The sequence below is a fragment of the Hippopotamus amphibius genome, chromosome 8 (genome assembly GCF_030028045.1).
Source record: "Hippopotamus amphibius kiboko isolate mHipAmp2 chromosome 8, mHipAmp2.hap2, whole genome shotgun sequence".
Classification (NCBI taxonomy): domain Eukaryota; kingdom Metazoa; phylum Chordata; class Mammalia; order Artiodactyla; family Hippopotamidae; genus Hippopotamus; species Hippopotamus amphibius.
The window spans coordinates 146792919-146817312 of record NC_080193.1 but is presented as its reverse complement, the minus strand read 5'-3'; the positions used below and the strand labels follow the sequence as shown (position 1 = coordinate 146817312).

Genomic DNA, 24394 nt, shown 5'->3' with positions numbered 1-24394 from the left:
GGCAGGGCCCCAGGCGCTCACCTCCTCGTTGCGGACCCCAAGCAAGGTGTGGTAGTTGCCCGGGTAGCCCACGAACCTGGGGGAGAGCCAAGCCTGTGCTCCCGCGGCCGGCCGCAGCCCGCCTGGCGGAAGCACGAGGGGCACCGCCTGCCGGCCCCCGGCACCGCCCCCACCTCCCCAGGGTGTCCGGGTCGCACGGGGGGCGGGTGGGGGCGTGCCCGGGGGCGGGGCCGAGCGCGATGGGGGTGTGGCCAGCTGAGGCGAGACCGAGGTTTGCGAGCGTGGCCGACGGCGGGGCGGGGCCGAGGTGAGGGCCGGCCGGGGGCGGGGCTCGCGGGGCCGGCGCGCCGCCCTGACCTGCCCTTGAAGAAGGCGAGGTAGATGGGCGAGGAGTAGAAGTTGACGAACTGGAAGACGAACACCTTGAGGGTGAAGGCGTCCTCGAACTGGGTCTGGGTCCGGTGCATCTCTGCGGCACAGCGAGCGCCGGCGGTCAGCGCCTCGCCGCGTCGCCCGCGCGTTTGCAAGAGACCCGTCCGGGGAGGGGCGCCGTGTGGCGCGCAGGCCGCCCGAGGGGGGCTCACGCGGGGGCTCCGGGGCGCGGGCGGCGGGCACGGGCCCCGCCGCGGCAGGAACGGCACGGGCGGCTCCCCCGGGGTCCTGCCGCTGGCCCCCCGCCCCCCCTGCTCTCTGCGGCTCGCGGAGCCCCCACCGGCCTCCCTCACGGCGCACGGCCCTCTCCCGGACCAGGGCTGCCCTGTGTGCAGCTTGGGGGATGGATGGGTTTGTCCTTAAGAGACGAAAGGGAGTCAGAGAAGGGGGGGAGAGGCAGGCAGAGAGCGGGGCGGGGAGCTCGGCCGCACGCATTCCTGCCGCTGCGGGGCGAGGCCTGCGGTGCCCCTCCGCAGGATGGGACGCGTCCCATCTGCGCCTCATTCAGATATGAGAGGAGTCGTGTTCTGACCTGGTCCGGCAGGTCTGGGTCCCTGGTCAGCGCCCGGGCGGCCTCGGCACTCACCCCATTTTGTCAGGACGTGCGCCAGGGCCATGTAGATCTTGGAGAGGATGAGGATGAAGACGAGGTTCACCATGGACCCCGTGAGGCTGGCGATGCGCGACGCCTGATGGGAGATGGCGGGGTGACGGAGGGGTGGGCCGGAGCCGCCCCCCGCCCCCCCCAGCGGGAGCAGGAGGCGGACGCTCACCCAAGGTGCGAGGAGGGTGTTGTCCGACCTGGACACCAGGATGGCCATGATGGCCCGGTACAGGATGATGGACACCAGGCACATGACCACCACAGCCACCTGTGGGCAGGCCCCCGGCCCATACCCGGCTGTGCGCCCTGCCTCTTCCCGCGGGGTTGCGGGCCGGTGGGGCCAGCCCAGGCAGGGAGGGGGGGGAGGGCGCTCGTTTAGAGGTAGAGGGCGGGCCACCTCCGGGGGTCGAGGGGGTCTCTGAGCATCGTCAGCCCCAGGTGCTTGAGAACCGTCCCTCCTACTCCCACCCCCCACCTCTCCAGCCCCACACTGGGAATGCCTGCCAGCTTGGAAAGGGGTCACTTAGGAAGCCCCTCTGACCGGAGGGCGGGCCGGGGGGCGGTGGACGCCTGTGCTGCGAGTGTCCCCACCCCCCATGCCTGAAGGAGGCCCTAGGCCCACAGCCATGGGCGGTCCTTCTCAGAGCCCTTGCCTCTTCATCCCAGACCCCCCAGCTGGGCCCCTCCCTGGAGCCCAGGTACACGGGGCCCTTCTGAGGGCAGCGAGGGTCTTGCGGGTCCCAGAGGAAGCATCAGGCCCCAGCCCCAAGGCGGGAAGGGAGGCTCAGGGGGACAGAGGCGCGGTGGGGAGGGGTGGCAGCGCGGACCCCTCACCATCACCGTGACCACCACGGAGCCGGCCAGCACCCGGCGCAGGCGGCTCCTCTCGGGGAAGTAGGGCTCGTCCTCACCGGTGATGGGGTTCACGGCTGTGGTGGGAGCTGAGGCAGCAAACTGGGGCCGCGGCCGCTCCTGGAGGGGAGCTGGCGCTTAGCGGGGGGGTGCGCCCCGCGGGGGAGCCTCGGGCGGGGGGCGGCCCACCTCTATGTCCTCGTAGTCGGAGCAGCCCCAGCGGTAGGCCAGCGTGGCGCTCTTCCGCTTCCAGTATTCCAGAAGCAGCACCGCCCACAGCGCCATGAACAAGCTGAAGAAGACGGTGCCACCGTGGTCGAAGAGCCGGCCGGCCTGCGGGGGCAGCGGGGGTCCCCTGTGCTTGGGACCGGGGCCCTTCGCGCCTCCTGTCCCTCCCTTTAGGAAAGGCTGCCCCTGCCCTGAGCCTGCCCGCTGTTCTATTCTGGAGGCAGGGCCTTGCTCCCGGGCCCCAGGAGGGCCCACGCCCAGTCTCGCCCAAACCCATCCTCACGATGTACGGGACTGGGGACTTTCTGAGCTGCTGATATTTAGATGAGATTTTGGACTTAGACTTGATGCTGCAGTGGGTGAGACTTTGGGGACATTGAGTTGGGGGCAAATGTATTTTGCACATGGGATGGACATAAAATTTGGGGGGCCAGTGGGTAGAGTGGACTGAACTGTGGCCCCCAGAAGATATGTCCACCTGGAACTGTAGCCTTCCTTGGAATAAAGGTCTTTGCATATGTAGTCAGGGTGGGGGTCTCGAGATGGGAGCCCCCTGGATTGGGGGGGGGCCTGAAACCAATGACAAGTCCTTATAAGAAGGGGAGACAGGCCCTGTGAAGGGAGAGAGGCCCTTTGAAGACGGAGGCGGACGCAGGCATGCAGCCTCAAGCCTGTGAACACGAGGACTCCCGGCAGCCAGCAGAAGCCGGGACAGAGGCCCGGAGCTGGTTCTCTGCAACAACCAGCCCTGCCAACCCTTGATATTGGACTCTGGCCTTCAAAACTGAGAAACTCCATTTGTTGTTTTAAACCCCCCACTGGTGGTCGTCTGTCACAGCAGTCCCCCGGAACTGGTGCAGCTGGGTTCCCAGCATTGCGGCACGGGTGTGTCTGTCTGTGCTTCATCCCTGGCACTGGGGCTGCAGGCCCAGTGAGTGTGGGATGCAGGCCAGGCCGCTGTTCCCATGGAAAAGCCGACACACCCTGGAAGTGTGCAGGGCGGAAGGAATCCGGTGGGGCTCGAGGACTCCAAGGAGCCCCGGGCCCGGCCTCTCGAATTCTGCTCGGCCCGGCCATGCCTGAGAGCTTTCAGGGCTTGTGTGCCCGGGGCTCCTCCAGCTCACCTTCCTGGCCAGCCGTACATAATAACAACAATAACAGTAAGAGCTCCTGAACGGGTGTCTGCTGGGGCAGGCGCCCTGCGAGCACTGCGAGGTGGGTGCCGGTCGCAGCCCCAGCCCCGCGGGGACATTGTCACCAGGGTTCGGGAACTCACAGAGGGCTCCACCTTAGAGGGGACCCAGCGGGGCTTACAGGCGGGGCGGGGCCAGGACCACGGGAAGGGGGCGCCTTCCTCACCTCGCCCGCCCCCACCTCGTACCTGAACCAGGGCGCAGGCGCTGGAGAGCAGCCAGAAGGGGCAGTCCAGGCAGAGCGGGCACATCTCGAAGCTGTCCCCGCTGCCGCACAGCTCCTGCCTTCAGGGCGGCGAGGGGGTTCGGGAGCTGTGGGAGCGGGCCTCCCCCTCTGCCTTCTCCCCCCCACCACTGCCTGCCTTTGCCAGGCCCAGCATTTCTTTTAAAAGCTGTAGGCAATGACAATTTTTGAGATAACTTTTTGAAATTTCAGCTCCATAATAGGACAAAACCCAAGCCCAGCCATTTATTTATTATAAGAAAAGCTTACACTAGTGTAAGAAACAATGACAAGTGCCAATAAAATTAACCTTCGAACACACCTGTCCACCTGTCGGTCTGGGAGCACACCTGTCCCCCTGTGTCCACCTGGGAACACCCTGTCCACCTGTGTCCGCCTGGGGATGTACCTGTCCACCTGTGTCTACCTGGGAACACGCCTGCCCACCTGCCAGCCTTCCAGCCAAGTGTGTGGGCAGGGCCCTCCAAGACATCCTCGGGTGAGGGTGTGCTCACCGCTCACCTCTGTGCCCAGCTCTGCACAGGGCCTGGATCCTGGGGTCCCTCCCACCACATACCCACCTTGGGAGGCAGGAGACAAGTGTGGGAGCTGAGGGAGAGGACACTTACGTGGGTGTGTCTGAGAACACCATGAGGCAGCCGACCAGGAACACCAGGGTGCCCGCCACCGCCGCTGGCAGGAGCCAGCCTGTGTAGAACCCTGCAGGGGGACCCCAGGGTCAACTGTCAGGGCCCGGGTGGGGCGGCCCTGGGAGTGGGCTGTGGGCGCCCTGTGTGGGCGGGCACCCAGCGCTGGGCTGAGCCCAGGTGGGGGTCTGCACAGCCACACACCCACTGGGGACCCCATGCGGCCAGCGGGGGCGGGGCCTTCAGGGAAGCTGTGAGGGGACTCGTCCTCAGGGACCTCCCCTGGCAGTTCTGGGCACAGCTCTGCCCTCCTGGCCCCTCCCGGGTCTCTGCACCTCTCATCACCTTGACCTTGGCACCTGACCCCCCACTGAGCTTCCCGCCTTCCAGACACCCCTTTGCAGAGCCCCATTCGCCTCCAAACAACACGCCCATGATGGGTGTCCCCTCCTTGGGAGGTATATCACCCACCAGATTCCAGTCCTGGGAGACTGGGGGTCACTGTGGACGCCTCCAGCTCTGCACCCCACCGCACTGTGGCCAGGTCCCTCCGTTACCCCCAAGCCCTCAAGTGTGTGCCCCGTCTGCCTCGCACGGGTCAAATCCAGATCCATCCCGGCCTGGTGTCCTGTCTCCCTCGCGTGGGCCAGAGGGACCTCTGTAAAGTCCACATCTGTCCAGAACTGAGACGAGGACCCTGCCTGTGGTGCCCCCATGACCCTCCGGGCACCCCCCGCAGCCCCGAGATGGAGCCAGCGGTCCTTCACACGTGGGCTGTGCCTTGGGCACTGACGCCCTGGACAAAGCACCCCCGCCCCCGTCTGGGCCCACAGTGGCTGTGGGTGGCCTCTCCTTGTGTGTGACCCGAGGCGGGTGCACTCCACGAGGGCAGGAACCCAGCGCCCCGCGCAGCACCCCAGCACGGCTCACCGTGTGAACGGATGTGTGTATGTATGACTGAGGGTGGGCACGTTGCATCTTTGGGGCAAGAAAGACTTCAGAAGGCTGGAGCACAGGACATGGGTAGGGTGGGCAGACTGTGCTGGGTGGGGCTGGAGCCCGTGAGGAAAGCGAGGACCCAGGGCAGACGGCCATCCCCAGGGTCCGGCCTGCCTGGAGGAGGTGAGCAGGCAGCTCTCCCTGGATCCCAGGCAGAGGCAGCCTCCGCTGGGTCGTGAGTTCCTGGGGTGGCCCAGGGCTTCATGGGACGTGTCTGGTGGGCCTGGGAGGTTGAGGGCTGGAGTCGAAAGGGGGCCCTGGCTTGCAGAAGGGGGTTCCCGGCCCCCCACCAGTGCATGAGGAGCGCCGCAGGACAGTCGCGGTGCCGGCTTACCTCATGGGCCAGGTGGTGGGGCGGGGGCGGGGCTCGGCCAGGGGGCGTTGGCCTGGGAGGGGTCAGCATGGCCAGCGGCTGAGCGCCCGGTCACGGCTCCCCTCTCGGGGGCACCCATTAGCACGCTGTTTCCCTGAACACCAAGCTGGGGGCCCGGGAGGCCCCGAGAGGCGGTGGGCACGGGACTCACCGAGCCAGGCGAAGTAGAAGGCCACCTTCTCCCCGAAGTACCTGCGCACGTGGTCCAGAGGCTGGTACTTGTGCCACTTGCGCCAGCGGGCCCAGTGCCGGAGCAGGACCTGCCGCTGGGTGGGGCCCAGGGCACGTGGGCTCTCCGGGGGCGTCGTCAAGGGGCCCTGGGGACGAGGCGCCGTGGGCCGGGGGAGGCTCTAGGCTGGTCTGGGCGCCCTCCCCGCCTCCCCAGGTCCTAGCCTGGCTGTGGGGACCGCAGGGCTGGGCAACACCCACGCGCCCAGGGTGGGCAGATGGGCAGAGACACCCCAGGGCGCAGGATCGCTGCTCCAGGGCAAAAGAGTCACGCTGGGGGCTGGGGGTCCGGGAAGGCCTCCCTGAGGAGGGGACAACCTGTGCTGAGCCCCTCGGCCTGGGGCTCCCAGGGCCCGAGACCCGGGTAGAGGAAGGGCCCGGAGGGGCGGCCCCGGCAGGGAGAGCCAGGCCCTGGAGCGCGGTGGAGCGTGCGGGCGCCTCCCGTGGGCCTCTTCGTTCACCCCCGCGGTGGCGTCCCGGGAGCGACCGCCCCCGGTCACCCAGCGGTGGGGGCAGGACTGACCCTTCGTGCAGCTCGGAGGGCCTCACGGGGGTAAAGAACCTCCTGGCCCCCAGCGGGGGCGTTGGGTCAAGGGTGCTGGTAAGGCGGACCGGGTCCGGTCAGGGGCGGCTGGCGGGGGAGCGCCCCACCCGGCAGTGCCTCAGTAGGCTGGCTTTCCGAGGGGCTCAGGCGACCTCCCTGTCTTCCCCGAGAGGGAGGCAGGGCCCGTCACGTGGCCCCAGAGCGGCCCTGGGGGGCCTGGTCACAGCACAGGTGCGCCACCCCTGCCCCCCGCCCCCCGCGCGGCCCGCCCGCCCCCAGGCTCACGTCGTGCAGCGGGAAGGCTGCGCGGAAGACTCCCTCCCCCAGCAGCTGGTCGATCCCAAACAGGCCCCTCTTCTCGTGGCCGTACGGGGTCTTGGCCAGGATCTCGAAGAGCTGGGGGTGGCGGGGACGGCACGGGTCACCTGTCGCGGGACGGCAGGGCAGGGACCCTGGGCCCTCCCGTCGTGGGGCCGAGCCTCCCGAAGCCGCCCGGTGACAGTGGCGAGGATGCACCCGGCGCTTCCCGCGTCACTGACGCATACGACCCCCTCCCCCAGGGGTGACGGTTTTCACACGTGGCAGACGGGAGACCTTGGCCCCGTGGGAGTCGAGTCTGGGTGGGAACGCGCGCCCTGGCGGAGCACAGCCCACCCTGCAGCCTCGCTCTGGGCCGGGGGCAGCCTCCGCGTGGGGGCCGTGTCGGGGGGCCCGGCGCCTCCCGAGCAGCCCGCGTGGCTTCCGCCCGGTGGTCCGCGGCCGGTTCCCCTGCGCAGGCGCGCCCGGCCCCTCCCCCACCACAGGCGCGGCTCTGCCCGGGCTCCTCGCGGACGCTCGGCTGCGGGCCGGCTCCGCCGCTGGCCCGCGTCCTCCCTGGCCACGGACCACACCCGCCCGGGCCCCGGGGTCTTGGCAAGTCCCACCGGTCCTTGAAGGCGATATCCTTCAAGGTGAAGGGCACAGAGCGGGGCCCCAGCTGTGCTCCCCGTGCGCCGTGGCGGGGACAGCCTCCGAGCGCCCAGCCCCCTGCCCAGCGGCCCCCAGCCTCGGGGCCTCATCGCTGTGCTCAGGACGCAGGCACGCCTTCCTGTGTCCCCAGAGGCTCCGCTCCGAGCCAGGACGCCTGGGGCTGCAGGCCACCCGGAGCTGCCTCAGGACCCCCACTCACAATCTGGTGTCTGTGGGTGCTGGGGAAGAAGGTGGGCTGGTTGTCACTCCTGAGGAACCTGCGGGTGTGAAGAGTCGGAACTCAGGTGCCTGCACCTCAGCCGGGCCCTAAGAGTGCCCACGGCCACCGGCCGGGCGGCACGGGCAGCTCCTGCTTGGGCTTTTTCCTCTCCTACGATCACGGCAGGATGTCACAGAAATCCCCCCAGGGCGGGGGAGAGCGGACTGCGCTCAGGCAGAGGGGCCCGTGGATGTCTGCATCCCCTGAAGCGCGGAGCTCGGGCCCGAAGGCCTCTAGGCGGCGTCTGGCGGTGGCCTGTGTGGACGGGTGGTTGACCAGAGGGCCCTCCTTGGACACCAGAACCTTGGGCATTCCTTGGGTGGGGACACGCGCGAGTGAGGCTGAATCCCCCACCCCTGCCCAGAAAGGAGGTGTCCGCAGCATGGGGTGTCTGTGCTGGTCACCCACACGGGGCCCCCCAGGTCTGGATGCTGCTCTAACCTGCCTGCTGGCTGTGGCGGGGTGAACTGCTTTGGACAGAAAAATGTGAATGGAAGAGGGCCTCCAGGAGCCCGTGTGCACTGACCGCTTGCATTTTCTGTGTGTGAGAGAGCCTGCACCCACCCAGGCCCCAGGACACGCTGCCCACCCGCCACGCACACGGAGCTGAGCAGAAAGGGGACCTTCATGTCCAGCCACTGAGGTCAGGGGATGCTTGTTCTGCAGCACCACCTGCATGTCTGGGTGACGCAGGCGCCGTGTAGGTAACGCAGACACGCGTGAACGCTCCCCCCGCCCCGAGACGCCCAGCCCCTGGCTGGAAAGCTCCGGGAAGGAGTTCAGGGGAAGAGCAGCAGGTCTCGGTTCGCTCATTCGTTGGTCCCCTCGTCCACCCCAGGGCCCCGCGTGAGGCTGTCTGGTGGGGCGGCAGGGCCACCTTACCTGGACAGTTTGCTCGCTTTGAACGGGCAGGAGTAAGACTCGGGGGGCACGTCGGGCACGTCCTCCAGCAGGATGTTGGGGACCCGCAGCCGCTCCAGCAGGCTGGCCGACCAGTTGGAGGCCTGGTTGGGCGACTCCTGGAAGGAATCATGAGTTGCGCCTCCGCTCCTGAGGGGACGGGGTCGCCGTGTGGTGGGACGGGCGGGGTGTGCGAGTTTGCTTCCGCCCTCCCCTGTCCCTGCTACGGACGCTGCGGAGAGACCAGGTGAGCCCCTTCCCCTCTCCGGACCTCAGGCTCCGGGGCAGCTCTGCTGGTCAATCTGAGGCCCAGAGCCCCTCACGGCAGGAAGGGACAAGAGGGCGGTGGCGTGTCTCCCTGTCCATCCCCGCGCCGTGACGGTCCAAGGCAGCCCGCAGCCTGGGCGACAGAGCAGCCCCCAGGCCTGTCATCCTGAGGTTGCCCGGGAGCCACTGCCCCCCCCCCGTGCCCCCACCCGCAGGGCTGGCCCTCAGCAGGAGGCCTGACGGGTGTCTGGGCCTGGAGGGGCCCCGGGGGCCAGCGCAGAGCACTGGCTGCTGCATATACTGCCCGCCCCCTCCCCTGAGCCCACCATGGGGGGCACCACCCCGGCCCAACTTGGCAACAAGGTTTCCAGCAGCACCGTGGAATGGGGGGGTCGCAGGAACCCTCAAGGACGCAGCGTGGGGGCCCCCAGGGTCGTCAGCCGTGGGGGCTCACCCGGGACGCGGGGCACAGTCACGAGGGATCCTGGCTGTGGGGGCGTCTCCAGGCCCCCTCTGCCCCACCACACGCCCCGGGTACCTGCAGGGGCAGCTTCAGACGCAGGTCCTCCGCGTAGTAGCAGAGCACGGCCCAGGGGGCGCTGAGGAGGAGGTAGTGCACCGCGCTGTCCTCGTCCTGCACATCACGCTGCGGGGACCCGGGGGCTATGTGAGGGCCTGGGAGTGCACGCCTGCATGTACACGTGTGTGTACGTGTGGCACGTGCGCTTATCATTACACACGTGTGTGCACACGCGTGCGTGCACTGTGTGCCTGTAAGGGATTGTGTCCGTTCACACGCTGAGGAAAAAAGGCATTTCTGTAGCCATGGCAACAGCTCACAGCAGCGTTTTGAACCTATTTGAGAAACGGCCGCTGGCTTCTACGGACCGGCCTCTGGAAGCCGACAGAGAGGCCAGCCAGGCAGAGACAGACGGTTATCGCGAGGCCGCTGGGGCCACCTGGCCATCCTCGCCTCTGTGGGCAAGAAACTCAGCTTCCTCAGATGACAAACGCTTGTCCAGGCCTTCGACCAGCCACTGGGCGTCTGTGTACGTCATGCACACACAGAGGTGTGCACGCGGGGCGTGTTCAGATGGGCGGGCCTGGCTGTGCGCCTGTGTGCAGACGTGTCCCAGGCTCTCCTGGAGCCCTGAGCTGGGGACTTTTGCCTCCAGCGCACCTGCTTTCCCAAACCATGGCTCTTTGCCCTCGTTCCCACATCACAGCCACTGGGGTCCCTGAAAGGCCAGACGCCCAGGGGCGGGCACAGGCATTCCCACCTGGCTGTGACGTGTGCTGAGCTGAGGGCCACCTCGGGACTGAAGGCTGATGGCGCTTTGGGCAACGTGTGGTAGAAACTGCCCGCTGGTGCCCCCGCTGTGGTCCTCACGCCCTCACGAAGGGGGAAGCAGCCCAGTTCTGGAGGAAGGTTTGGCCAAGTCATGTGGCCACGCCTGTGAGCCACACTGTTTCCATAATCAGGGAGGCTTTTCAGCCCCCTCCCCTCACTAGACCGTCAAGCGGATCCGAAATCAGAAGGGGAGGGGTCTTGGTCACAATCCCACCATGTGTATGTCTGCCAACCCCTCAGGCAGTTCTGAAAGGGAGCGCGGCCAGCCGTGGGCCAGGGCCAGGGCCAGGGCCAGGGAGGGTGGGCAGTGAGGGCAGCGGGGGCTCCCTTCATGGTCGGAAGGTCAGGAAACAGAACACAAAGTGGAGGTGAAGCCACCTGGTCAGAACCAACCAGGACACCATGATGCTGGGACCGTCAGGCTGATGCGGGAAGGTGTTTGCCACACATGGAAGTGACAAGAAGAAGGCGTCCAGGATACAAGTGCCCAGCGTTGATGAGAGAAAGGTGGATGCCAGATAGCAAAAGGCGCAAAAGACACAATAAAACCGTCCACAGGACTGGAAACACGAAGAGCCCATAAACATGCAAAAAACCAGCATCTCTGTAGGAATCAGGGAAAATGCGAATTAAAACTGCAGCGAGACACCGCTGGACACCCACCAGGTTGTAAGAATTGACAACAAGTGCTGAGAAGAGTTCCCGCAGTTGGTGCCGCAAACCGCCTGGGAATTGGGGTGGCCCCGCGCCCCACCAGCAACCCCACCCTCCAGAGACAGCCCTGCGCGGGCACAGCACGGGCGCACGTGAGAGCATGGACAGCGCCAATCTCCATCACGCTCCAAACTGGGAAGAAGCCCAGCGTCTGTCCACACAGGACAGCACAGGACATGGTGGCTTCTCCACAGCAGGGACAGTGGCTGAGTGGCAGCTGCACCAGTGACGCAGATGGGCCTCGAGAGCATCATGGCAGCAGTGACACTGAGGCCTCCCGTCAAGTTCACACAGACAAAACCAAGCTGCGTTTTTGGTGATGCGAAATGGGGGGCAAAAATGGTAAAGAAACGCAAGAGTGAGACGAAAATAAAATCCAAGACCGGTCACTCTCACGGCAGAGTCTGTCCTTTGGGAACAGAAAAAGGTGTTGGAAAGGAAGGGGACGGATGCAGGAGACTGAGGGGGGTCCCCGTGCGGGGGGGCCGGGGCAGATGGGGTGACGGCTGGGCTCTGTGCCCCCAGACACACCAGCAGCCGCCCAGCTCGGAGCAGCTAAGGGATACCGATGGTTAGGAGCAACATACTGCATGTGAAAGGACTTTTTCAGCTGTTAAATTCTATAAACACACAGAGTCATGATCACAAATGTCACCCCTAGAGAAAAGCTTTAAGCTTGGAGCGGGGACAGATGAAGAGAAGGTGGCTTCTGCGTTTTCAGGTGGACTGAGGGCTGTGGTTTCCACGAGGCGCTTGGCCTCCTGCCACGGGTAGATCTTATACAGGCCTGTGGTCAGTGGCTCCGCAGCCATCGGGGCTCACAGAAGTGTGGGGCCCCCAGACTGAATGAATGCTGAGCCTGGGGCTCCACAGCCTCCCCTACGTACCTGATCCACCTGCAGCCCAGCCGCTCGAAGGTTATCCAGGAAGGTCTCCCTCCAGGCCCCATGTGTGTCTGTCTTGTTCTGGGTGGTGGTGTCCTGTTGCCGACCCTGCTTCAGGTCTTCCTCCCAAACAAGGACAAAGTCTGCTGGGAACCAACAGGGACAGAGGTCAGGGGACGGGCTATCTCAGGGACACCGGCCCAGGGAGGGGCTGCTACGTTGCAGCTGGGACGTCAGGCTCCCCGTGGGCAGTGGAAGCCAGGCACTTGGGCACTCAGCCTGCTCCTCTGTGTCTCCTTCCCAGCCCCTCCCTGGTCCTTGTCGGGGTGGGGGGGCTCAGCAGAGCTTCTGGGATGGCCCTGCACTGGACCACGGGGGGACCTGAGGCCTGGAGAGGGGGTGGGGTCTGCCCTCTGGCTCCTCCGTGGCCCTCATCCCTGCAGGGGGAGTCCCAAACTCCTCAGGAGTCTGTGAGGTCTTGAAGGACTCTGAGTGTGAGTCATTTCAGCCTTAGAGACTGTAAAAGCGGGACAAAGCATAGGAAGCAATGGATGCTGGGCTAAGGCCCTTGAGAGAAGGGACCCTGTGAGGTGAGCCCTGCATTCGCTTCAGCTCTCTCCCTAAGGGCGTTTTCCAAACTGCAGGATGGGGCAACCGAGGCAGCAGGGGCATTGCCGGCTGAGGAGAGGAGGTCAGATCAGGGGCTACTGAGGGGCCTCGGGCTTGAGGCGTGTTGTGTGGAGAGGACGGAGCCACACGGCTGTGAGGAGACCCCTGGGTCCTTGGAGCTCCTGAGTTGTCCACACCCAGAGGCAGCTGCCAGAGGCTGATGGCTAAGAGAGGCTCGGGGGAGCACGGTACTGGAGCTCCAACCACACAGGGAGGAGGGAGAGTGGTGGACACCCTGGTTTTCCAGCCGAGCCCCCTGCATGATACTGTAGGAGTAAGGACTACACCGTAGGAGGGGGAAATGCACCTCAGGGATGAGCTCGGAACTGCAGTGGGCCTGAGCTGACACCTGAAACCAAGCTCAGGCACATCAAGGTGACCTGCTGGCAACTGGGCCACCTGCCAAGACAAAGCTCAACACTGTACAGGAAGGTGACAAAGTCAATAGAGACAGACCCAGAGATGAACCATATCGTGGAGGTAGCAGAAAAGGCGTCAAATAATGACAGTTATTAAGTTAAAAGAGAAAAAAGAGTAAAGAATGGAAAAAATGGTCCAATTCACAATTCAAATATTTTGAGAGAGAATTAGAATCTATGAAAAGGAATCAAATGAACATTCTAAAATAGCAAAACACAGCACATAAAATTAAGAACTCATTGGACATGTTTAATAGTAGACTTAACAGAAGACAGGATTGCCAAACTTAAGGAACTGACCTGTAGAAAAAATGATGCTCAGAGCAAAAAGAATGGAGAGAACAGAACAAGGTACAAGAAGGGATATGGTCATGGTCAAAGGGCCCAACAGACTGCAATGTGAGAACCAGGAGAGAGTAGAAAAGAACCAAAATGTTCAAGAATTTCCAAATCTGATGAAATAAATCAGTTCAAAGATTCAAAAAGCTCAGTGAGCTCCAAACAGGATTAAAAAACTAGGAATATTATTGTATAGCATACCTTTCCTGCATTAAAGATAAACAGAAATCTTAGAAGCAGCAAAAATAAATAAATAAATAAATAAAAATACCCCACATTATTTTTCAGGGGAAAAATAATAAAATATACACCTGATTTCTCAACTGAAACAATGGAGGCCAAAAGACAATGGAATGGCATTTTTAAAGGGGAGGGGAGGGACTTCTCTAGCAGTCCAGTGGTTAAGACTCTGCGCTTCCTATGTAGGGGGCATGGGTTCAATCCCTGGTTGGAGAACTAAGATCCCACAAGCTGCATGGCGTGGCCAAATAAATAAATAAATAAATAAAATAAGCAAAACAAAAAACCTAAAGGATAAGGGAAAATATTGCAAACTGGAATTCTTTTTTTTTTTTTTTTTTGGCACACGGGCTTAGTTGCTCCGCGGCATGTGGGATCTTCCTGGAGCTGGGATCGAACCCGTGACCTCTGCATTGGCAGGCGGATTCTTAACCACTGCGCCACCTAGGAAGCCCTGGAATTCTTTATCCAGTGGAAATGTTCTTCAGAAATGAAGGCTAAATGAAGACATTCTCAAACAATCAAAATCTGGGATATTTAGTCCCAGACACATGCTCTACAAGAAATACTAATGGGAATCCTACAGGCTGAAGGAAATACTCTCAGGTGGAAATGCAGATGTGCAAGAACGAATGAACAGACCAAGAAGGATAAATAAGTAAATATAAAAGTAAATCTATCACTATTTACAGATGGCATGATCTTGTATACAAAAAATCTAAAAGATGTCACTACAAAAATTATTAGAACTAGTAACAGGTTTGGCAAGTTTGCAGGATACAAAATTAACATGCGAAACAACTGTATTTCTATACACTAGCAATAAGCAAGTTGAAAATAATTGAAGAAAAACAATTCCCTTTAAAACAGCACCAAAAAAAAAAAAAAAAACCCAAATAAATTTAACAGAAAATGTGCAAGACCTGTACACTGAAAAGTACCAAATATTGTTGAAATATGTTGAAGAAGGTCTAGATAAATGCAAAAATATTCCATGTGCATGAATGTGAAGACAACATTGTGAAGACAGCAATACTCCCCTAACTGATCTACAGATTCAACACAATCCCTATGAAAATCCTAGCTGGCTTTCTGTTGTTGTTGTTGCAAAAACTGACAAGTTTTAAATTCACATGGAGAGACTTCCTAGGTGGCATAGTGGTTAAGAATCTGCCTGCCAATGCAGCGGACATGGGTTCCATCCCTGGTCTGGGAAGAACCCACATGCCTCGGAGCAACTAAGCCCATGCACCATAACTATTGAGCCCGTGTGTGCAGCTACTGAAGCCTGAGAGTCTAGAGCCCGTGCTCTGCAACGAGAGAAACTAGCACAATGAAGAGCCTACACACCACAACAAAGAGTAGCCCCCACTCACTGCAACTAGAGAAAGCCTGTGTGCAGCAACGAAGACCCAACACAGCCAATAAATAAATAAATAAATAAATTTATAAAAAAAAATTCATATGGAAATACATGAGACCCAGAATAGCCAAAACAATGTTGAGTAAGAACAAAGTTTTAGGAATCACACTTTTTGATTTCAAAACTTACAACAAAGATAGGGTAATCAAGACAGAGTGGCACTGGCATAAGGATAGATGTATAGATCAACAGAATATATTTGGATTTCACATGCGAAAGAATGAAGCGGAACCCCCTACCTCACACCATATACAAAAATTAACTCAACGTGGAGTTAAGATAATAAGGTAAAGTTCACAGACCTGAGTATAAGGACTAAAATGATAAAACTTTTTAGGAGAAAACATAGTTGTAAGTCTTAATGATCTGGTTTAGGCAATGATTTCTTAGATATGACACCAAAAGCATGGCAATAAAAGAGAAGATTGGTAAGATGGACTTCATCAAAATTAAAGACCTATCTGCTTCTGGGGACTTCCCTGGTGGCGCAGTGGTTAAGAATCGGCCTGCCAAAGCAGGGGACACAGGTTCGATCCCTGGTCTGGGAAGATCCCGCATGCTGAGGAGCAACTAAGCCCGTGAGCCACAACTACTGCAGCCTGCACACCTAGAGCCCGTGCTCCACAGTGAGAAGCCACTGCACAGAGAAGCCTGTGCACTGCAACAAAGAGTAGCCCCTACTCTTCGCAACTAGAGAACAGCCTGTGCAGCAACGAGGACCCAACACAGCCAAAACAAATAAAATAAAATAAAATAATTTAAAAAATAGAATCTCTTGTAGACTGCATATAGTTGGATATAGTCATTAAAAAAAATACCTATCTTCTTCAAAGCACATCATCGAGAAAGTGAAAATGCAACCCACAGAATGGGAGAAAAAATATAGATGCAAATCATATATCTGATAAGGGACTTGTATCCAGAATATAAAATAACTTTTACAAGTCAAGGGACTTGTATCTAGAATATAAAATAACTTTTACAACTCAATAAAAAGAGAACCCAATTTTTAAATTGGCAAAGATTTTGAATAGACATTTCTCTAAAGGAGACATACAGATTGGCAGTAAGCCCATGGAAATATGCTCAATATCATCAGTCATTAGGAGAAGACAAATCAAAACCACAGTGAGATGCCAGCCATCCCCGTGCAGACAACCTATAATGCCAAGGCAGACAATAAGAGGTGTCGGAGAGGCTGTGGAGAAGTTGCAACCTCATTCGTTGCTGGTGGTTTGTAAGATTCCCTGGTGGTGCAGTGGTTAGGACTCAGCACTTTCACAGCCGTGGCCCGGCTTTAATCCCTGGATGAACTAAGACCCTGCAAGCTGCACGGTGCAGCCAAACAATAAAAAAAGTAATAAAAATAAAATAGCTCGGTCCCTTTTTTTTTTCTGGCCGTATTGGGTCTTCATTGCTGCGTGCTAGCTTTCTCTAATTGCGGCAGCGGGGGCTGCTCTTCGTTGTGGTGCGCGGGCTTCTCCGTGCGGTGGCTTTTCTTGTGGCGGAGCATGGGCTCTAGGTGCTCGGGCCTCAGTAGTTGTGCTGTGTGGGCTCAGTAGTTGTGGTGCACGGGCTTAGTTGCTTCTTGGCATGTGGGCTCTTCCTGGCCCAGGGATCGAATCTGTGTCCCCTGCATTGGCAGGCGGATTCTTAACCACTGTGCCACCAGCAAAATCCCTCACTTTGTTTTTTTTATTTAAAAATTTTTTTTCTTTAAATTTTTTGGCCGCATTTCTTGGCTTATGAGATTTTTAGTTCCCTGACCAGGGATGGAACCCAGGGCCCTGAATACAGGGGGACAGCACCGAGTCCTAACTGCTGGACCACCAGGGAATTCCCGGGCTCAGTCACTTTGGAAAACAGTCTGGCAGTTCCTCCACATGTTAAACACCGAGTTCCCATATGACCTGGAAAGTCCACGCAGTGGTGTGTGCCCCGCCCCCGAGTGAACACTTACATCAACATGCCATCTTGTCCATGACTTCATTGCTACGTTAATCACAATACCCCCCGAAATGGAAACAACCCAAAGGTTCGTTGTCACCGCTCTCGGGTATAAACTCAGAAGTGGGATTGCTGGACCGCGTGGTAATCCTATGTTTAATTTTTTTGAGGAAGCACCATGCTGTTCTCCACAGCAGCTGCACCGTCTCACATTCCCAGCGGCGCACAGCCTCTCAAGGTCTCCACATCCTCCCCAAAACTTGTTTTCTGCTTTTTGTTGTTGTTGTTTAACCAGCCTAATGGGTGTGAGGTTAGGGCATCCACTTCCAGCACAGGTCTTTCTGGTGCTTCGTGGAGGGTCGGGTTGGTAGATGGGCACCAGGAGCCAAGTGGGTGCAGGTGCAGAGCTCTGGGGAGAGGATGGTGGCACAGGGCAGGCAGGGGCCACGGGGTGGGGATTGAGGAGAAGGGGGTCCCATCCACTTTGAAGGTAGAGACATTGCGGGGCACAAGAGAGAAGCCTTGGAGGTGCCTTGGAGCTTGTTCTGAGGCCAGAGCAGGAGGGAGGGGGTCGCCCGCCTGCCCTCGAGCCCTCTCCAGCTCCACCCCAGCAGTAGGGAACCCGCTGTCCTGCCGTCTCCCCGGCTGTGTTCTGCTCATCCCACCCTCCGGCACAGCAGCTGCCCCAGAGCTGGCTCGGGAGATGGTGCCGGGTGAGGGAGGGGAGGCCTGGTTCCTGAGGATGGTGCCCTGGGCCCCTGTCCTCCCGCTGCCACCCTGGGCACCCCATCTGTGTTCCCACCCCCAGTACCAACACGGGCACAGCTGGCAGCTGCTGGGAGGGGCTCACCGATCCAGGGCTCGGTGGGGCTCCCCACCCTGCCGGCGGCTGTCTGGCGTCCAGCTGACTGGAAGGAAGGAGGAGGAGTGGCAGCGTCTGACCGCGTGGCCAGAGGGGCTCCCGGCGCACGTGTGTCTGGAGCGAGGCCAGCCAGGGCCTCTCCAGCTTCTCCAGGGCTTCTGTGGGCCTCTGAGCACCTGGGCTGGGGACCTCGGTCAGGTTTGAAGGCCGCGTGGGCAGGACCCGGGGCGCCCACCATGCTGGCCTCCGGGGGCTGGAGGAGAGCGGGACGGCCCCTGAGCGGCCTGCGGACGGGCCAGGTGCGGTCACGGCGCCCAGAGCGTGGAATACGTGTGTGTTTCTAGATGTTCCAGGAGGGTGAAGCCTTGTTTCTCACCCTGAGGCTGTGTTTCAGGGCAGCAGGAAGGGTGGCACCTGGGTCCACTCACAGGCCTTGGGGGCGGGGCGGGGGGGCAGCACCCTGGAGGCAGACGCCGGGCCCAGGAGGACCGGGGAAGGGGCCTCTCCCCCGCAGGGACTCCCGGGCCTGGGACCCGGAATCTTCCCCAGCAGCCTCACTTGGGGTGTCTGTGGCCCCCCAGGGACAGGAGCCGGGGAGCCCCAGAGACGGGCTCGGGCAAGGGAGGCCCACCGCAGGCTGCCGGAGGGAGTTTCCTGCGGGCCCCGGCGTGCGTCCTCCCTCTCTGGGTTTGACCCAGGGACAGAGGCTGAGCGTGAGTGAGCCTGAGGCAGGGCTGAGGCCCTCAGGCCCTGGGGCCCCGCAGAGCAGCTGACCCGGCCCCGGGGTCGGCTGGGACCCGAGACAGGCGCGGCCAGGCGCGCTCCCCCCGGGGCTTTTATAAAGGCGTCTGTGCTCACCCGGCCCTGGGGCGGCCTAGCCCGAACCCCGTCACCCACCTTGGTCCCGACTCTAACCCTGACCTTAACCTAAAACCTGCCCCACCCACAGCCTCAAACGCACAGCGCTCCGACCTGACCCTAGTCCTAAAGCCCTCCGCCTCGGCGGGGCTGCGTTCTGATAAACCGGTGAATGCAGAACAGAAGCAACGCAACCCGGCGAGCGCCCACGCCTCCGCCCCGGCCCCCAACCGGCCACCTCCGCCGTGCTCCCATGTCAGTCTCAGGCAGTCGTGTCACCCTGGTGCGCTGCTCTGTGTCCCCTCTCCTCCCCCCTTGCTGGGGGCCCCGCCCGGCCTGTCCCGAGCAGTTTCCACTCACCCCTCAAGGGTTGAGGGCACCTCCCTCTTCCCTTCGCTGGGGCAGGTGAGGGTTTGGGGGTCGTTGGGGAACGCAGGCAGGAAGACACAGTGGGGTGCATCTGCGGGGGTCCCCCCCAAAGGCTTGGGCCCCTTGGCTCCTGGGTCCCTGCATCCGCCTTGGGAACCTAGAGCAGACTCAGCCTAGATCCGGGGAGGGGAGGACGGTGAGGCGTTACCTCTGAGGTGTTGGTTGTGCTCCCGTAAGAGTCCCCCTTCTCTGCCCCGGGGGCCACGTCGATCAGGACGGCGCGGTCCTCCTCCTGGGCCCGTCTGCGCGGAGGCCTGCTCCTGCATCCCGCCAGGGCCAGGGCCAGGGCCAGGGCCGGGATGGGCGGGGTGGAGAGGGGCACGTGAGGCCCGGATCCTGTCTCACTGCACAGCCGGCAGCGAACCCGCTTCAGAGGGCAGGATGGGCCTGGGAGCGCAGGAAGCCCCCAGACCGGTCCCAAGCCGGACTGGGCGAGGGAAGGAGCACAGGGAGGCTGGCCCAGCAGCCGTTTGTCCACCTGTCCAGGGAGTGCCCGCCACCCCTTCCGCCCTGTGTGGGGTGGCAGGGCCTGCGGAGGCCCCGAGGGTGGGCTCAGAGCGCAGACCCCCTCCTCCTCGTGCCTGCCTGCAGGGGAACGGACAGCCCTTTAACAGACGTGGGGCCGTGGCTCCTCCTGGGGTCCCTGGGCAGGAGGGGAGGCTGGCCTGGCCCTGCTGCGTCTTCCCCACCGGCCTCTGTGGGGAGGACGGACGCACTGCTGAGGTTGTTGGGTTGGCAAGTGGGGTGGAGAGCGAGAAGAGGCCTGGGGCCGGGAAGTGGGGGGGATCTGAGCCGGGGCGGCTGGCGGCTGGGAGGGTGCGGGGGTGGGGGAGCCGCAGGAGGTGGGATGCAGGTGACCCGAGGCTGGAAGGGCAGAGAGGGCGCCCCCGCCAGGCCCCAGACACCCCCGAGGCGGGGCGGGCCACGGGGCCTCCCCGGAGGAAAGTCCTCAGAGTTTTGAGTGGGCCGGCAGCCCCCACTGCGGCGAGCGGGTGGGGCGGGGCAGGGGTCCTTCCTCAGCGCTCCGTGCAGAAGGGACAGGAACCAACAGAGGACGCCCTGCCCGCGAAGGCCCCGCGGTGAGCTGCTCTGCTGTGCACGCAGCGGGCGGGGGTGGGGGGCGACCGAGGTTCCCCAGGGCTGGGGGCCCTGCCTGAGGCCACAGGGAGCCCCTGGCCCTTCTCATCCCCCGGGGCCCGGCCGGGGGCACGTGGAGCCCTGACAGGCTAGGCGCTCCGGCCGGGTCCATCTCCCTGCTTCCCCCCATGGCCCATGCATCACAGAACGGGTTCCCACCTGGCACAGTGGCTTCCAGAAGAGGCCTCCGAGGTCATGGCCAACCTCCCAGCACCAGCCTGGTCTGGCGGCCGAGTCTGGGTCAGCCCCGAGGGCAGAGAGCTGGGAGGGACCCTGTCCTCATGGCCCTGCCCAAGCGGATGGCCACCCGCCTGACGGGATGCAGGCAGAAGGGGCGCCTGGCACAGCCGGGGCGAGGCTCTCCAGCTCCTGGAACAGGATCTGCCTTTGTTTGAGAAGGGGGCGTGGGGCTCCATGTCTGCAAACAGAGGCAGCCCATTTTCCTAGAGCCTCCACACCCACAAGCAAATGCCGCTGGCCCTGGGGCTCCTCTCTCTCCCCTTATTTGCCTGGGGCCCTCAGGGCCACCTCAGCTGTGGGAGCTGCCGCTGCGGAGGGCTGGGGCGGGCATGGCCACAGGTGCGGGCCGGTGTCCTGGGGGACCGGGCGGAGCGCCCAGTCCCACCCCCTCCTGGCTGTGACCTCGGCGCGGGGCCCCGCTGTGAAGGGGCGCGGCCCCACTCACCGCAGCAGTGAGGAGGACGGACCCCAGCCCTCCCCGACCCCTGGGCCACACACCACACTCCGCCCTCCCCCCCACAGCCCTTGGCCGCCTGTGGAACCCCCGGAGTCAGACCCCCGTGCTGGCTGAAGCCCTCGGACGCCCACAGCCCTCCCGGGGAGGCCTGGGTGGCGGGGACACCCTGGGCCTGAGGGCGTCTGCACGGAGGACTCTGTCTGGGGTCCTGGGATGGGTTGTTTGCTCCCGGTCGGAGACCAGGACAGGACCAGGAGGCAGGCAGGTCGAAGAGGAGCCCCGGCAGAGGGCGGCCTCAGCCTGACCCCGTGGGGCCTGCGGCAGGAAGGCTTGGCCGAGCTCCCCAGTCTGGGGCAACTGGACACTACTCTGCCAGCCGCTGCGAAGGGCCGTCCCGGCCCGGGCTGTCCGCTCCCGGCGGCACAGCAGCTCTGGTGGCCCCAGCACCGTGCGTCTGAGGAGAGCAGTGGCGGCGGGCTGCCGGAGCCCTTGGCGGATCACACGCGTGTACAGAGGCACGTATGCCCCTGGGTGTAGTTTTTTTTTACTTTTCACTTTATACAATGTTTTATGATTTGAAATTTTTTCAAGTTGCGTTACTTTTGCAGTTAAAGAAGTCATTAAGCAAGCAAGCAAGGGACCCCTGGCAGAGGTGCATCTCTGGGTCCCAGATGCCGGGAAGGGCCCAGGCCTAGGAGCTGCTGCTGTGTTAGCTTTATTTGACCATAACATTTTTTTTTTTTTTTTTTTTGCTGCATTGGGTCTTCGTTGCGGTGCACCGGCTTCCCAGCGCGGTGGCTTCTGCTGTTGTGGAGAGTGGGCTCCAGGTGCACACGGCTTCAGTAGTTGTGGCTCGGGGGGTTAGCTGCCACCAGGGACGTCCTTGACCATAACTTTTAATATACGTTTATATAATGTACAATATACATTTATTCAGAAATACATTTAGTGGAAGTAAAAAAAGAAAAGCCTCAGATTATCGTGGCTTAACACAAAAGGTCTTCTCCCTCACCTCATAAGAAGTAGGGAGGTGCTGGTCCCTAGGTCGGTTCAGTGGCTTAAGGGTGTCAGGGCCAAAGCCCTTGCCTCGTGGTTGCAGGATGGCTGCAGCAGGTCCAACCATCAAGTCCACGTTCAAGGTGCTAGGCTAGCTGCACTGCCCTTTCTCTCAGGAAAGGCCGTCCTGGCCGCGAGGCTGACTGGAAGGTAAGAGACCTGTCAAGTTGCTTTGGAACAAACACGCCTCATTCCTGGGGTTGGACACACTGCTGGTCTGTGGAAACCACTGGGGTGAGTGGCCGCTGTAGCGACTGCCAGCGGGGACGACTGCGTCTTCCTGATGCGTGCTGCTCTGCACAGAGCCTGAGGGGTGGGCCACGGACGTTTAAGTCTTTCCGGGCCCTCACACGCATGCTCCCTGCCCCCCATGACCCCCCCCCGATTCCCCCAAACCTGCTCCCTGCACAAACGGAGCACCCTCCTTCAGGCAGCCACCTGGCCTGCTCACCCACCACCGGCCGCCATCCTGCTTGCCTCTGGCCGCACAGGGCGCTTTCCGTCCCTGTCCCCTGCATCCACGCCCCCACCTCCCCCTCTTCCTTCGAGGCTGCTCTGCTCCCCTCCCCCGCGCTGCTCCCCCTTCTCAGGTCCCCGTCCCCACCCCAAGGGCTGGTCTTCTCAGAATGTGGGCCCCTCTTCAGGGTTACCCCACTCCAGCTGTTAAATGACTCCTCAGTGAACCTGCCCAAAACGCTCTGCTTTCTTCCAAAGCACAGATCACCTTCCAGCTTTATAATGTCTTGGTACGGCTCTTGTCGAATCTACACCCACTGCACGTGAAGTTCACGAGGGCAGGAATTTTAGACAGTCTCCCGAGAGGGCCTGGCCTGGAACAGGTGTGGGGCTTACTGAGCAGGGAGGACTCGCTCCTGCTTCCTGCACGCGTCCTAGCTGGCGGGTCGCTGCAGACCTGCGAGCAGGCCGGTCCTCACCGCCCCCGCTCTCGGGAGGCTCTCCGCAGGGGCTCGGATGCCTCCCTCTGGGACGGACGTGCAGCCCATGTGGGCACGGCGCCGTGCGGTTTCCTGGCAAGGGCGCTGCGGGCACCTTCCTGCTGAGGACAACTTACTGCCGCCAAAGGCCCAGTCTGGACTCGCCCAGCACGTGCCTGGAGGGGCAACTCCGGACGTGGACACCCCCGTCCTGCCCCCGGGCAACCCCGCATCACGAGCGGGTGGGTCCCGGCCCCGGTCCGCACGCCTCTGACGGTAGCCCTGGCCCTCGGCCTCGCTGAGCTGCGGTTTCTACCTGGATTCTCCTTCCCTCTGACTCGCAGGAGCCCTTTATAGCTAAGCGTCAGGCCCTTGCCAGTCCTGAACTGGGCGATCACCTCTCAGTCAGCTCTCAGTGGTCTAGTCACGGTGGTCTCCGCCCCACAGGGACTTTTATTTTACTTCACATAAACGAATCCATCGACACCTTGTCTCACGGCTGTGCTCCCTACTCACAAATGTATTTTCCCACACTTTTGTCTATGACCTCTCGAGTTTACTTTCACGCGGAGACTTTCAGTCCTCAGGTCGGCCTGCATTACGATGTTAGGCTGGGTCCCTTTTCCCACAGCCTGCGCCCCTTTGCCAGCCCCGCCCAGGACACAGGCCTCTCCTCCCGGGGCCCGCGGGTGCCCTCGCCAGCACCGAGCCTGTCCGAGGGTCTGTGCGGCTGGCTGGCTGGCCCTCGCGGTTCCTGCAGTGGGTCTGGAGCTTTGGAATCTGGGAGGAAATCGCTTCTCTTGTCTCATTTTCAAAGTCGACTAAACTTTTTTAAAGTTTCAAGGTTCAATGTGGATTTTTTCTGTTGCATATAAATTTTAGAGATTAAGGAGGTTCTTAAAAAATCAAACGGCATTTTGGTTAGGACTGTGCTGGATTTGGCACAGCCTTCCCATCCTTCTACCTTTTTTTGCTGTAATCTTGAAAGTGTCTATTAAAGAGCAGATGCCGGACTTGGACGTGTGACATGTCTGAGACAGCCTCCGAGTCCTGGGTGGGGACGGACAGGCTCTGACTCTGTCTGCACGTCTGTCTGCAGCACCTCCTTGAGCCTTTCTCTCCAGTGTCCTCTTTGCTTGAAGCTTTTTGCTCTTTGTCCCCCTACTTGTGAGTTGGATGTTTGATAATTTATCTGTTCTATGAGTGGTTGCTTTAAACTTGTATTTTCCCGCAAACTTTACCTGTAAGCTCTCACTCCGTCTTCTACACGAAAGTGAGAACCTGCACAATCTCTACTTCTACGTGTCACGGTCTTATCTACAGAGGAAAAAAAAACCAATAACCTTGTGGTTCAGATCGCTCATGGTTTTTTAGGGGCAAGTTTTGTGTCTTGTCAGGAACTGTGTCCTAGCATTTGCAAAGAGCTCAACCACCAGTCAAGTACGTATTTTTAAACTACGTTTTGGTGCTGCTGCTGCTAAATCCTACCTTTCCCTCTCTTCGTCCCTTATCTGGACTTCCTCTGTTTGGGTGGACTGCTCCACATCATTCTTCCAGCAAGGACACTCAAATCCTGAATCCTGATGTTTCTAAAGTGCCTTTCTTTTGTCCTCAGACAGCGTCTGGCTGAGGGCAGAATTCCAGGATCACCCTGCAGGGCTCTCTCTGGGGCCAGGCCCTACCTGAACCTGCTTTCCTTCCCAACAGGGAGATGTT

At 60.9% G+C, this 24394-nt stretch overlaps 1 protein-coding gene across 1 annotated transcript in view; it reads right to left on the bottom strand.

The window, feature by feature from the left end:
- Nucleotides 1–22211, bottom strand: part of ANO7 (anoctamin 7) — a 37664-nt gene extending 15453 nt beyond the window's left edge. The window contains exons 1-20 of the mRNA XM_057746526.1: nt 22199–22211; nt 21927–22049; nt 20928–21175; nt 20150–20277; nt 19002–19113; nt 17555–17612; nt 11671–11813; nt 9257–9364; nt 8434–8570; nt 7492–7549; nt 6609–6719; nt 5703–5868; nt 4162–4252; nt 3498–3594; nt 2078–2221; nt 1871–2008; nt 1206–1304; nt 1019–1121; nt 358–469; nt 22–76 (exon numbers count right to left, since the gene is read on the bottom strand). Of these exons, the coding sequence (XP_057602509.1) occupies nt 22–76; nt 358–469; nt 1019–1121; nt 1206–1304; nt 1871–2008; nt 2078–2221; nt 3498–3594; nt 4162–4252; nt 5703–5868; nt 6609–6719; nt 7492–7549; nt 8434–8570; nt 9257–9364; nt 11671–11813; nt 17555–17612; nt 19002–19113; nt 20150–20277; nt 20928–21175; nt 21927–22049; nt 22199–22211 (2244 nt within the window). The remainder of the gene's footprint in view (nt 1–21; nt 77–357; nt 470–1018; nt 1122–1205; nt 1305–1870; nt 2009–2077; nt 2222–3497; nt 3595–4161; nt 4253–5702; nt 5869–6608; nt 6720–7491; nt 7550–8433; nt 8571–9256; nt 9365–11670; nt 11814–17554; nt 17613–19001; nt 19114–20149; nt 20278–20927; nt 21176–21926; nt 22050–22198) is intronic.
- Between the last annotated feature and the right edge of the window lie 2183 nt (nt 22212–24394).